The sequence below is a fragment of the Rousettus aegyptiacus genome, unplaced genomic scaffold, assembly GCF_014176215.1.
Source record: "Rousettus aegyptiacus isolate mRouAeg1 unplaced genomic scaffold, mRouAeg1.p scaffold_m13_p_1, whole genome shotgun sequence".
Lineage (NCBI taxonomy): Eukaryota > Metazoa > Chordata > Mammalia > Chiroptera > Pteropodidae > Rousettus > Rousettus aegyptiacus.
Genome location: NW_023416284.1, coordinates 30054433 through 30067735, shown reverse-complemented (window position 1 = coordinate 30067735; position 13303 = coordinate 30054433). Strand labels below are relative to the sequence as shown.

Here is a 13303-nt window from a genome sequence, read left to right as displayed (position 1 = left end):
CCACATACCAGGAAAAATTATTTGCAATACATATATCTCAAACAGACTTGTATCCAAAACGTACAAAGAACTCTTAAAGCTTAACAATAAGAAAACAACCCAATTTAAAAAAGAGGTGGAAGATCTGAATAGATATCTCATCAAAGAAGATATGCAGATGGCAAACAAGCACGTGAAAAGTTGCTTAATATAATTAGTTACAGAGAATCGCAAATTAAAACCACAACAGGATACTCACATATACCAATTAGAATGGCTAAAAAATGGACAATCTCTAATGCTGGTGAGGATGTGGAACAACAGGAACTCATTCATTGTCAGTGGGAATGCAAAATGGTACAGCTACTTTGGAAGACGGTTTGGCAGTTTCTTATAATGCCAAAAATAATCTTATTGTACAATCAAGCAATTACATTCTTAAGTAATTACAGATCTAACTTATGATGGATCAACTTACATTTTTTTTTAAAATTTAGCTTTTGTTACTTAGTTTTATTATGAATGAAAAATAAGCCTCACAAAGAAATGTAGCTCTCAGTGGTAAGAAGTACATTCTTGGCTATACTTATTAGACTATAATACTCATTTTGCAATTTATCCAAAATTTTATCTTCTGTGATGTCAAGCAGTGTTTCTTGGAAACTAATGTAAAGGTTTATAATGCTTTTATATTTTTCACAAATAGGCTATGGCAGAGGTTAAGAGCTAACAATTAAGAGGGCTGTAGGGCAATTGGTGTTCTAACCTCTTCTCTTTCCCCCCAGGATTCTATTAGAACAAGACTGAGCAAATAGGAGATTTTGCTGATAATGGAGTATGAATTTCGGGAGGTACCTTAGATGAGTTTCAAGAGTCGGAGAAGAATGAGAAAAAAGGGACAGAGCAGGGAATATTCAAAGATTTATAGGAATTAAGAGTGTAGAAGATGGGAGGAGCTGGTATCTGGGGGTTCCTGTGGTGACTGTGGGGCAGGGGAAAACAAAATTAGTTCCAGTGGGTTCAAGGCAGATATATGTGAGGAGGCTACAAGAATTGAGAGTAAAGAGGAGTGGATTTCTGGGACTCGCTCTTGACCCAGGATGATAGGAGCTAAAGGCTTAAGGAAGACATAATTTTAGTTTAAAATCAGATGATATGTAACAAACATCATATAAATATGCATGCTCACTGACTTGCTAATCTTATTCCAAAATTTATACAGTATATGCCATGACTCAGCAATTCCATGCCTATATATAAACCCCAGACAGTTTTTGTACATATATACAAAAAGAATATGAGGATGGATATTTGTTGCAGCATTAAGTACAACAGTGAAAAACTGAAAATAATCTAAATGTCTGTGCTAGTTATCAGTTTAATACCTCTCGGCTTCAAATTCATCTGTCAATACCTGCTTTGCGATTAAGAAGGGAATTCCTTTAAGCATTTTTCCTTTATCGTGAGTACAATGTTAAACTTTCTGAGTAGAGGGTGCTGGAGGGACACTGTAGAAAGAAGAGGCTCCTGGTGCAGCTCTAGCAACTGCACCATCAGTTGGTGGTGTGGGAGTGAGGACATGCAGGGGTGCTCAGACCCAGACAAGTACTGGCAACCTTGCATCCCTGGCCCAACTTTCCACAGCTCTCTCTGCAAGGATGCTGTGTGCTCTAGGCATGCACATACTAATGCTCCAACTCCCTCTGCTTGCCTGCTTCATTTCCCGTACCCTGGCGTTTGTCTTCCACCATTCCTGAGGGATATAATGTGCTCCCATTAGCACCTCCACTCTCTGTGCAGGCCTGCGCACTGGCTGTGACTAGCTAGTGCTTCCTGATTGCTCAATGACTGTGGACCAGCTATGGCATGGGCAAATATCTCTGCTATCCAGTGGGCTGCAACTACACCTTCTCCAACGTGGTCTGAATCGAGCCCACAGGAAGCCTGGATCCAGTCTAGAGAGAGCCTTCTACCAGGTTTGCTCTTCCTTGGATACTTTTCCTCAGCTCTATGGTACCCTTATAGAGTTCTGTTATGTCTGAAAGTTACTCTTTTATTGTTGTAATGAATTATTTTATTAAATTTCATCTGTTTAAATCACTGTGTGTGGTTTGTCTCCTGACTAGGCCCAGACTGATACAATGTCCATCAATAAGAAAATAAATATGTAAATTGTGGTACAGTTATACAATGGCATACTCTATAGGCAATAAAAATAAATGAACTAACTTCTGTGTTTCTGGTTTGGCATATGAAGAGTTTAGAAGTCTCTGCTCTGTCCTAACAAGTAAAAAGCTGAATAAGTTGAAAAAATAAACAACTCTTCTTAAATCTGTCAGAAGTGAAGAGCAACTCCTGCTCCCAAAATGAGAGAGACAGACAAACGGATACAGAGAATGACAACTTAACAGAGTAGAAACCCATGACTAGAAACCTCCATAGGAACCAGAGCCAAGATGGGAAAACCTGAACTGTAATTGACGAACTGCTGGAGGCTCAGAGTGAACAAGTCTGAGAGTTAAAAACTCTGGGTGGATATAGTCATAGAGGGGTCCCCATACGATTGTGAGTTTTACCAGGAGTTCTACCAGTTCCTCACAGTGAATATCTGAGAAAAATCCCCAGCCAGGGGTTAGAGTGAAAGAACCATTCTGAGGTACACCAGAGCACTCTGTTCTAAACAAGGCCTGTCTTTAGGATAAACTATTTCACCAGAGCTTTACCTGCTGAGGTTTGATCAAAGCCTAATCTACCGGTGGGAAGGGAAATACCTAACTCTAGCCCCTTCGAGCCATTCTGTTCCACTTAAGAGGAGTTGGGGAGGGGGCCTAGGAAGCACTGGTGAAGTTCGCAGTCCAGAGGCACAGGCTCACCGACGGACCATAGAACACTCCCTCCCCAACACCTTACTACTACATTACTAAAGGCCTACTTACGACAGTTCTTTTTACATAGTACACTATATCTGACTTTTAACCAAATATTACAAGGCAAACTAAATGGGACAACATGCAGTCTGAAGAGACTAAACAAGCATCAGAACCAGAGTCAGGTATGACAGGAACGATGAAATTATCAGAGCAAGAATTTTTTTAAACTATGATAACATACTACTAAAGGCTTTAATGAAAAAAGTAGGTAACATGCAAGAACAGATGGAAAATGTAAGCAGATATGTAAATTCTAAGACAAAATAAAAAAGAAATGTCAGAGGTCAAAAACTGTAACAGTAAGGAGAACGACTTTGAAGGGCTCATTAGTGGGACTGAAACAGCTGAGGAAAGAATCTCTGACCTTGAGAATAAGACACTAGAAACTTCTAAAACCAAAAAGCAAAGAGGGGGGGAAAATAAATAAATAAATAGAACAGACTATCTAAGAACTGTGGGACAACTACAAAAGGTGTAACATACATGTAATGGGAATATCAGAGAACAGAGAAGGAAACAGAAAAAATACATGAAACGATAACTGAGAATTTCCCTCGAGTTAATGTCAGACACCAAATCACAGATGCAGGAAGCTCAGAGAACACTAGGCAGGATTAAATGCCAAAATAAAATTACACCTAGGCATATCACAGAAGAAACCAGAGGGGAAAAAACACCTTATCTAGAGAGGAGCAAGATAAAAATTATATTCAACTTCTCAGAAACCACACAAGCAAGAAGAGAGTGTGGTGAAATATTTATTGGTGAAAGGGGTAAAAAACAACAACAGCAAAAATCCACCAACCTAAATTTCTGTACCCTGAAAAATTATCCTTCAAAGGTGAAGAGAAACAAACACCTTCTTAAACAAAAGTTGGGGGAATTTTTTTGCCAGTGAACCTACCTTACAAGGAATTAAAAGTCTGAGAAAAGGAAAATGATATAGGTCAGAACTCAGATCTACATAAAGAAAGGAAGATATGGGTCGGAAATGCAGATCTACATAAATAAAAGAAATAAGTGAAGGTAAAATTAAAACTCTGATTTTTTCAGTCTTAACTGATCTAACAGATAACAGTTGGTTGAAAATGATAATAGCAACAATATATTTGATTATGTATGCTTACTGTGTGTGTGTATATATATGTATATATATACATATATATAGTTTGTGTGTATGTGTATATACACTTACATATAAGTGAAATGGATGCCTACAATAATACAAAGGACAGGAGGGAAGAATTAGGATTATTTTGTTATTATAAGGTATTTATACTACCTGTGAAGCGGTACAGTGTTATTTGAAAGTGGACTTGTATTAGTTGTAAACGTACACTGCAAACACAAAAAATATTTTTAAAAAGTATAACTGATAAGCTAAAAAAAGGAGAGAAAATGGAATCTCATAAAATGCTCAGTTAAAACTACAAAAGAGAGAAAAATAATACATGACAAAAATAGAAACAACACAAGCAACAAATGGAAAACAGTAACAAATATAGTCAATAACACCTTAAGTGTCAAAGGTCTAAATACTTATACAATTATAAGATAGAGACTGTTACAGTAGATAAAAAAAAAACGAGACCTAATTATATGTTGTTTACAAGAGTCATTTAAATATAAAGATATATGTACATATATAGATTAAAAGGAAATAGATATATATTGTACTAACACTAATCAAAAGGAATTTAAGTGCATATAACTAAGGAAATAAACCAATCTAAAAGGGCTACATACTACATAATGCCAACTACCATATGATATTTTGAAAAAGACAAAACTGTGGAGACATTGAAAAGATTTGGGATGCCAGGGGTTGAGCAAGGGAAGGATAAACAGGCAGAGCATGGACCATTTTTAGGGCAGTGAAACTATTCTGTATGATACTACAATGGTAGATACATGTCATTATACATTTGTCAAAACCCATAGAATGTACACCACCACCAAGAGTGAACCCTAATGTAAACTATTATTATATGGACTTTGGGTGATAATGATGTATCAATGCAGGTTCATCAATTATAACAAATGTGCCACTCAGGTGCAGGATATTGATAATGGGGGAGGTTGTACATGTATGAGGATGGGGTACATGGGAACTCTCTGTTTTTTATGTTCAAAATTAATGTGAACCTAAAACTATTCTAAAAAGCAAAGTTTACTAATCAAAAAACAAACAAACAAACAAACAAACAAAAACCATCAACTAGGAAGCTTCCATTTCCAGAATGGCTGAATAGGTCTTAACTGATCTGCCGTAGTTATAATCTACTTACATATAGTAAATATTTAATATTTACTGAACTGACCTTACTGTGGTTGTAATCTACTTATATATAGTAAATATTTAATATTGAGCTGAACTGTATGAAATAAATGGACCCACTTTCAAACCAACAGGTCTCATATTACTCAACAGACTCCAGACTTTAATGTGAAGTTAAAGAGTCTAAGAACATCCTGGAGACCCAAATAACAGGATCTGTAAGATTTGAGGATATAAGCTGATGTAAAGTTTGACCTGCATGGAACATTCAATGATGACTTTCTCAACATCTGAATATGTTTAGAGTCTACAGCTATAAGCTGGGCTTTTAAGTCAATTCTTCCTCCCTGGAACTGAGGTCCACAGTGATTTGGGGAGAGATGACGATGATGATGATGACAGCTAACATTTATGGAGTTCTAAGCACGTTACACATATTAACTCAAAGCTAGAGTCCACAGACCCAGGCAGGCTGAAAAGGCCAGATGAGGTTCTCAATCAAAGCCACCTGAGTACGGAAGATTTAGTCTTAAACTTTAACTTGCCAAGAATCTAAATAGAGAGATAATCATCTCAGAGAGGAGCAGCCAGTAGTAATGACTGCCCAGTACTCACATTACAGTTGGGAAACTATGTACAAGGTCTAGACATGCTAAGTTTATTTCTATATGATGAAAAGGCTACATCGGATATACGCTGAGTTTTTACAAAGCTCCAGGATAGAATGCGCTATCCGAGCTAATGCATAACTCAGTCAATTTTGTCGGGGAAAGTACCTAACCACAATGAGACCTTTGCTTTAAAGGCCAAGTATGTCCTCAATTCCCTGAGTCCCCCTGTACTCTTGGTAGTGTCTTCTAATGTAAGAATTAGTGTTTAAGAGTTTAATTGATTCAAGAAAAAGGGACATGAGCACAATGAATAACTGGATCTGAGCCCAGTAAAGTAAGACCCTCTTCCCAAGGACAAAGATCAATTTCAGAATCAACAGACTCTCAAAGTGCTCAAACAACTACTCTACATGCACCCTTACTTTCTCCCTCCAAAGACACAATAAACTGTGAGCAAAGAGACAAACCCAAGTGGAACAGATCTGTCTTATTAAGGTTCATGCCAAACTGTTTCACAGCTTTGGTACTCTTTTATTACCCAAAGACAGACAAGGCCCATGGCAAACCCAGAAAGCAAGCTTAGAATAGCTTTCTATGGCTCCAAGCCTGCTCCATTTCCATTACCCCTAGGTTTAGAACTTCCACTGCAAATAGTGTAGCAATGAACAGTGTGGTAGTGCAGCAACCCCTTCAGCAAAGCTGACGCCCCATATCTGGCTCCTCTGGGATACAGGAATATGTACCTAGAGAAAAATACATGGCTAACTCAAATGAGGTCTTCTGCCTCATAATTTTTATATATTCCTCACAGCTAGAGGCAAGTAAATCAGTCCTTATACTCTCTGGAGAAGCCTCTATGCACCAGGGTCTAAATGCATGAGATCATTTGCTTCACTTCTAATACATGAAATCAATGTCAACCTAAAACAAAATTTCTCTCACTTTTGTTGACTCCTGTTATAACAGAGGGAAAGTTATCAGAGGTCCTATGAGGCAGAAAACCACCTCTGTGAGCTCTGATCCTTGGGCATGGTAGGACAAAAGGTTAATGGAGCCTTCATCACATGGCTCCCCATAGCTGGAGCCATAACACTCTCAATTCACTAGAACAGAGGCCATGGACCCAGGACACATACCTGGCTCCAAGATAAGCACAAAACCAAAAGGAATGTTGAAAGGTCAAGGCAAGAAGCAACTAAGAGTCAAAAAGAGACTGAACACATTCTCCCATAGAAAGCATGCCCATGAGCTCTGTACGCTTCAGTCAGCCAAGTGAAGTGACAATGTAATGTGTTGGACTGCACAAAGTGAGAAGTAGGAAAGAAACTGGGCATCTTTCATCCCACATTTCTTAACCTTCAAGTACTCACCAGTGTGGCCATGGAGTGGTGAGTGTGGCCGTGGTAGTGTAGGTGATGTGCTAGAGGTCACAATCAAACTCTTGCGGTTACTTGTCCGACAACTGCAATGAAAACATAAATGTCAATTTTAACAGGGTCAAACCATTGGCCCAGAGACCTTGAATGGATATTGAGGAAAAGAATGACATCATTCCATAAATTGAGCAGTATACTGTTTTAAATTGAACTGGATTAGCAATTACTGTTTGTACCAAACAATTCTCATTATCTCCATTACTACTACTATCCCAGTTCAAGCCGATGAAGAATTTATGAATAATCTTCTTTCCACTTTGGTTCTTCCTGCTCACCACCTGCCCCTACCAGTCTATTATTCACCCATCAGCTAGAGTACTATTTTAAAAACCATAGATGAGATCATGTGAATTATTTCTTAAAAATCCCCAAGCACATTTGGAATACACACCCATCCTTTGATTTACGTGGTATTTTTTTATATGAGTATTTTATACGTGGTAAGTATTGCTTCCATTTATGTAGACTTTTTATATGCAGTTTCCCTTTACGTGGTCTTATTTTATTTGGTTCTTTCTTTTTCATTTCCATTACTGGCGATTATTCTTTCTAAAAAATAATAGCTTAACTCAGCAATGTGCAAAGATAAACTGATGTTATTTAATTTATTAAATAAAGTTCAAGAAGAAGACAATTTGAATGTAGATGATAGCAATGAATTACTGGTTGATCACGAATTAACTGACAACAAATTAATTCACTTAATATCTGAAGCCCATCCTGACAATAAATACAGCAGTGACCTTGAACCAGTTTCATTCACTGCAGAAAATATTTACAAAGCTCTTCAATTGTCCACAAAACTGGAAACCTCAATTCTAGATATTGATCCAAACATCCAATGAGCCTTAAAATTTAGAAATGTTTCAGTGAATATCAAGGAATTTATGAAAACTTAGCAAAAGATGGGGTTGGAAAAAGAGCATTCAAAAACATAAACATAAATAATGAAACCGAAGCAGTGCTTCCAAATATTTCAAGTCATGAAGATATTGACTTTGTGCCAATTAAAAAATCGATTGTTTTAGATTACAGTACAGACACCAACAGGGAATAAAATTTGATTTTTCAGAATTTTCATTAGCATCTTTTTGTGAAAATATGTGAAACAAATATTTTTATGACAACTTTGGCCCATTTCTTTAGATTTTTTTTTTTTTTTTTTTTTGGTACTGGTGGACTCTTTATACAGTTTTCTTCCACGTTTAAAAAAAAAAAAAAAAGGACACATGGAACACACAATCCGCGTAACTTGAGAGACGGGTGTAATCCAAACTGCTTACCATGGCCATTCAAATTAATCCTACTGTAAAAAATCTATGTGTTCTTAGTTAAGGTTTTTGGTAAGGTTTTGTCTTTTGGGTTTACTTTAAGAGAAACAAACAAACTACAGTTATTTAGCCCCTTGTTCTAAAAAATACTAGTTCCAAAAGTAGGTAAAAAAAAGAAAAGAAGAACAAGTACAGTTGGACCAAAAAGAAAACAAATAGCAAGATAACAGATTTAAACCCAATTATATCAATAATCGCATAAAATCTATGTTTTAAATACATATTCGATTAAGCCAGAGCTTGCCAGACTAGATAAAATAGCAGGACCCAACAATATGCTGTTTATTCTTTGTTGGAGCTAAAAACTAGAAACTCCCTCAAATGTTCACTGAGAGGTGAATGATAAATCAATGATAAAAAACCCTACGATGGAATTCTACTCAGCAATAAAAGGAATGAACTATTAATCCGCATAGTGGATGAATCTCAAAATAATTACATTTAAAGTAAGAAGCCAGACATAAAAATAGTACACTTTGACTGATTCCATTTATATAAAATTTAAGAAAATGCTACCCTATCTATAGTGACAGACAGGAGATTAATGGTTGTCTGACCAGAGGCGGGGGAGGGATGATAATGAGGTATGAGGAAACTTTGGAGAGTTATAGATATGTTCATTATCTTAACTGTGCTAATGATTTCACAGATGTAAACTATATCAAAACTCATCAAATTGTACCTTTTAAACATGTACAATCTATTATACTTCAATCAAACCTCAAGAAGGCTATAAAAATATTTTTAGTGTAAGTAATATCAAAATTACTCTTCTGCTTAAAATTCTACCTGTCCCACTGAGAGTAAAAGTCAATATTCTTACAACAGCCTACAAGATTTTACATGGTCTGGGTCTCCATTACCTCTTTCTCTCCTACTTGCTCCACACCAGCCACATGGGCCTCTTCACTTTTAGAACATCAAAGCACGCCACTGACTCAGTGCTTTTACCAATATTTCCTTTGCCTGTGTTTCTCCCAGATGGTCTCATGGCTTGCTCTCTCACCTCCATCAGGTCTTTGCTCAAGTACAATCTTCTCAATGTATTTTTCCCTGATCATTCTATGTAAAATAGTAACGACCTCCTAAACTCTCTATCCCCCTTTTCTCAATAGCACTTACCACTATCTAACACATAACATATTTTGTACAGTCATTCCGTCTGTTGTCTCTCATCCCATGAGAATCTAAGCTCTATGAGGTCAGGGGCTTGTGCGTACTTTGTTTACTGCTATATTCCTCAATGCCTGGTACATAGCCTGGCACATGGTAGGCTCTCAAATATTTGTTAGATGAATAAATAGGTAAGTATAATTAGTTACAAAGATTAAAATAAAAGAGAAGACTTGTACACCTGACACAGGTAAGGTATATCAAACCATTATGTCTAAACCTGTGTATGGAAATGAAGATCTCTTGAAACTGCAGGGAGAGATAACTGATTCTAATTTCATTTGCCGTGATCTTATTTAAAATTTAAAATAAAACTCGAAACACTGAATATCATATGTCCAGGCCACATGCCTTTTTATGAAGGTACACATAATCTCACTTGGCAAATCAGCAACAGCTGCCAGGGGAAAAAAAAGGTCAGACACTCTGGTACAGATGCCATGACTCAGCTGAGATCCAAAACTAGGAACTGGCTAATTTTTCCATTTTCACAGATCCTAGAAAATAAAAGGAAAGTCTTAATTCTTTCTTCCCAGGAAAATGAAAGAACTGGATGTTTACAGTGTCAGGCACACTAGTGCTCAGCTGATGGGAGGTAACCTGGAAGCCCTCGGAGTTGATCCTCTGTTGCCTATTGCAAAGACTAAGTTAAATTAGACTGCTGCCCAATATAGCAGTCTTTCTTATCTGAAGGGGATGTCTTCCAAGACCCCCAGTGGATGCCTGAAACCACAAATAGTACCAAACTCTAGATATACTATATTTTTTCTTATATGTATGTACCTGTGATAAAATTTAATTTGTAAATTAGGCATAATAAGAGATTAACAACATTAACTAATAATAAAATAGAATCATTAAAATAATATACTGTAATAAAAGATATGTAAATGGCTTTGGGGTCATTATTAAGTAAAAAAAGGTTACCTGAACACAAGCACTGTGATACTGGGACAGTCGATCTGATAACTGAGGTGCTTACTAAGTGACTAACAGGTGGATAACGTATATAGTGTGGATATGCTGGACAAAGAGATGATTCATGTCCCGGGCAGGCCCAAGTAGAACAGTGTGAGGTTCCATCACACTACTCAAAAGAGTGCAAAATTTAAAACTTATAAATTGTTTATTTTTGTAATTTTCCATTTAATATTTTTGGATCATGGATGACTCTGGTTAACTGAAATTGCAGAAAGCGAAACCACAGATGAGGGCAGACTACTGTACTATCCCAGTCATTTGGTCACTTGGAGCACGACCTGGCATTTCATCTTACATCTTCAGGAGCAAAGACAAAGGCACAGTGTGCAATTTCTGTGATGCTGTTGAATTTTGGCCATATTTGGAGTTCCCAGCTTTCAAAATCCCTCTCTTCAGTAACTAGTGGATACTCAGAAAACCTGATTTCCTGTAGAAAGTCTGCTTCACAGCTTAAAACAACATAGGGTATGGAGTAGGATGCATGGTCACAGACTCCTTAAACCTCTCCAACCTCCCAATCCCAGAAGTCTGGCTGCTCCTAGGAACTTGAGCACTTGGTAATTGGCTAGCACTTGGCTACTTCCTTTCAGAATTTAGAATGAAGAGAAGACCAGTTCTACTTCATTAAGTGTGATCAATGAAATAGAGAAGCATCTGGGGCCATTTAAGGTCAAGCACTTCCAGATGTTACTTCAGAGTTACAGCCAATTTGATATCCATATAAAGACTAAGAAGCTAGAGAGGGAGAGAATACATATTCTTTTAGTCAACAAAGGGTGGCGCTTCAAGATAAATTCATTATTTTTCTCTTGCCTGGATTATTTCAACAGTCCCCTAACTATTCCTCTGGTTTACGCTTGTCTCCTATTCCCAGTCTGTTCTCCACAAAAGCAGCCACAGTGATCCTTTCAAAGCATAAATCAGATGACTTCATTTATCTGCCCCAAACCTTCCAAAGGTTGCATGTCACCTTCCCAATACTGTGACCTGCTTTTTTTTTTTTTTTTTTTGCTTTTTTTTGTTTTAAGCCTGATAGCTTTCCTTGGATTAATCAAGCACTTTTTAAAAAAAAAAAACTGATAAATTTTAATACATATAGCCATGATAAGAAAAGCAATGGCCTCACAGAGTTGTGAAAATTAAATTAGCTAAAATATCTAGCACCAATAAGCATCTGGCAAATGCAACTCTGAACTCACCCCAACTCCTTCTTCCTCCTTTTTTAGAGAATAGCACTCATATTTTTAAGACAGTGCTGTATTCATATTGGGAAAGAGAAGGTGAGAGGAACCACGGGTGTCAAAGTTTCTGTATTGATGAGAAAAATCAATCCACATTTTTTTTTCAGGTAGGATGAAAATGAATAATTTAATAATAAAAATAGTGATATAAATTTAAATAATACCTGGAATCTATTGAGTGTTTACTCTACACCAGCTAATCAAACACTTTTTAACCCCTGCTCCATTGGTTTTGAAATTATACACTGTTTGCTTTTTTAAAATAGTTATTATCATTAAAATTTTAACAGATACTCCTGTTTAAGATTAATCAGTGTCGCAACCCTCCTTCGGAACAAAATTAAAAATTCTTAACACCAATTTCCCCCATCTCTTTCCAAATTTACATGTTATCGTGGTCCAGTATGTCAGGTCTTGTTTTTGTACAGCCTAATTATTAATTATTATTGTTCTATACAATAATTACTTGCTTAGACTTACTCATATACTTTCCAATTTCTCTGCTCAGCATTCCCTCTTGAATCTCATACCTTTCTTCTTTCTTTCTGAGGAATTTCTATACATATATTCCTCAGCAATTATTTCGGAGACTCTCAAAGTGACAAACCTCGATATTAGTGTTTGTCTGAAATTGTTTTTATTTTGCTGACTTTCAATGATAATTTACAATGTGTAAGTCTTCACTTAAACATGTCAATAGGTTCTCTGAACTGGGACAAAAAGAAGTATAATGAAACCAATTTTCCCACAGGCTAATTGATATAAACAAGAGTTAAGTTCCAAGGGTATTCATCAACATTATAATGAAACAAGGTTGAATAAAACATTATTGGAGGATTTGCTGTATAGAATCCCAAAGCCTCTTATAGAGAGTAGTAATTTCTTTGTTAATTCCTTAATTCTCCTTTTCTCTCTGGTGGCTTTTTTTTTTTTTTACTATTAACTTAAAAATTTTTTTTTAGGTACAATTCACATACCATAGAATTCAACCTCTTAAGTGTACAATTCAGTAGTTTTTAATATGCTCACAAGGCTGTCCAACCATTGCTGCTATCTAATTTCAGAACATTTTCTCCACCCCAAAAGGAATGCCTGTACCCATAAGCAGTCACTTTCTATCCTGTCTCTTCCAACCCCTACTCCTAGGCAACCACTAATGCACTTTATATCTCTACGGATTCACTTATTCTGAATATTGCAAAGAAATCGAATCAAATATCATGTGGCCTTTTGTTTCTGGCTTCTTTCACTTAATGTTTACAAGATTCATCATGTTGTAGTATTTATTAGTATTCCATTTCTTTTTATGGCTAATGCTGCATTGTGTGAACAGATCACATTTT

At 36.5% G+C, this 13303-nt stretch overlaps 1 protein-coding gene across 14 annotated transcripts in view; it reads right to left on the bottom strand.

The window, feature by feature from the left end:
* The window catches only part of MAST2 (microtubule associated serine/threonine kinase 2), a 168168-nt gene that overhangs the window by 32250 nt on the left and 122615 nt on the right, over positions 1-13303 (bottom strand). For all 14 annotated transcript variants that reach the window (XM_036233328.1, XM_036233329.1, XM_036233330.1 and 11 more), the window contains one exon: positions 7169-7260. In XM_036233328.1, the coding sequence (XP_036089221.1) occupies positions 7169-7260 (92 nt within the window). The remainder of the gene's footprint in view (positions 1-7168; positions 7261-13303) is intronic.